This window comes from Myotis davidii, unplaced genomic scaffold (assembly GCF_000327345.1).
Source record: "Myotis davidii unplaced genomic scaffold, ASM32734v1 scaffold399, whole genome shotgun sequence".
Classification (NCBI taxonomy): Eukaryota; Metazoa; Chordata; class Mammalia; order Chiroptera; family Vespertilionidae; genus Myotis; species Myotis davidii.
The window spans coordinates 6,902,360-6,903,073 of record NW_006292094.1 but is presented as its reverse complement, the minus strand read 5'-3'; the positions used below and the strand labels follow the sequence as shown (position 1 = coordinate 6,903,073).

Below are 714 nucleotides of genomic sequence, written 5' to 3'. Positions count from 1 at the left end.
CTCTCTCGGGGGCGCGGGCGGGGGAGGGGCAGCCACAGCCGCCATGACCTTCCCAAGGTCAAACCAATCGAAGGCCTAACCCTGACAGCAGGGAGATGGCCTCCGCGGAGCCGGCAAGCGCCGTGTGTGGGAATCGAGGCTTCTGCCTAAACTCTCCCCCTCTCCTTCTAGGGGTGAGCCCCGTGGACAGGTCAGAACAGGGTGATGATGGGAAACGCATACGCCCAGCCCCGAAGCCTGAGGCCCCTCCCACCCCAGCCGTGAGCCTCGGGGCCGCCTGCCTCAGTTCCTTCCCGAAGGTGAGGAGGTCCGCAGCATTGTCGATGGCCCTGGCCGCCATCCGCTCGGCCCGGTCGCGGAGCTTGTAGAAGCTGTTGTAGACGCTCCGGACCAGCTCCCGGCTGACCGCGAACTGCGTCTGGATGTCCGCGGGGAGGAAGTCCTGGCGGGGGGAGAGGGAGGTTGTGACCATGAACTGCCACACGTGGACGCTCTCAGCACAGGAGACCCAGAGGACACGGGCTCCCAAATCCAGGTCCTGTGGAGACCAGCCGGGGCCCTGCACCCCAGCGTGGGTAAGAGAAACAAACATCGCCACACACACGGCACACACAGCACACGGCACACACAGCACCCGGAATACAAATTACACAGCACACAAAGCACATGCCACACACAGCAAACGGCAAACAAGGAACCCATCATACACAGTAC

The 714-nt window shown here is 63.4% G+C and overlaps 1 protein-coding gene across 1 annotated transcript in view; it reads right to left on the bottom strand.

The window, feature by feature from the left end:
* The window catches only part of SNX8 (sorting nexin 8), a gene marked incomplete at its 5' end in the record, with an annotated part of 33,215 nt that overhangs the window by 8,293 nt on the left and 24,208 nt on the right, over positions 1-714 (bottom strand). Inside the window, one exon of the mRNA XM_015565160.1 lies at positions 282-640. Within this exon, the coding sequence (XP_015420646.1) occupies positions 282-640 (359 nt within the window). The remainder of the gene's footprint in view (positions 1-281; positions 641-714) is intronic.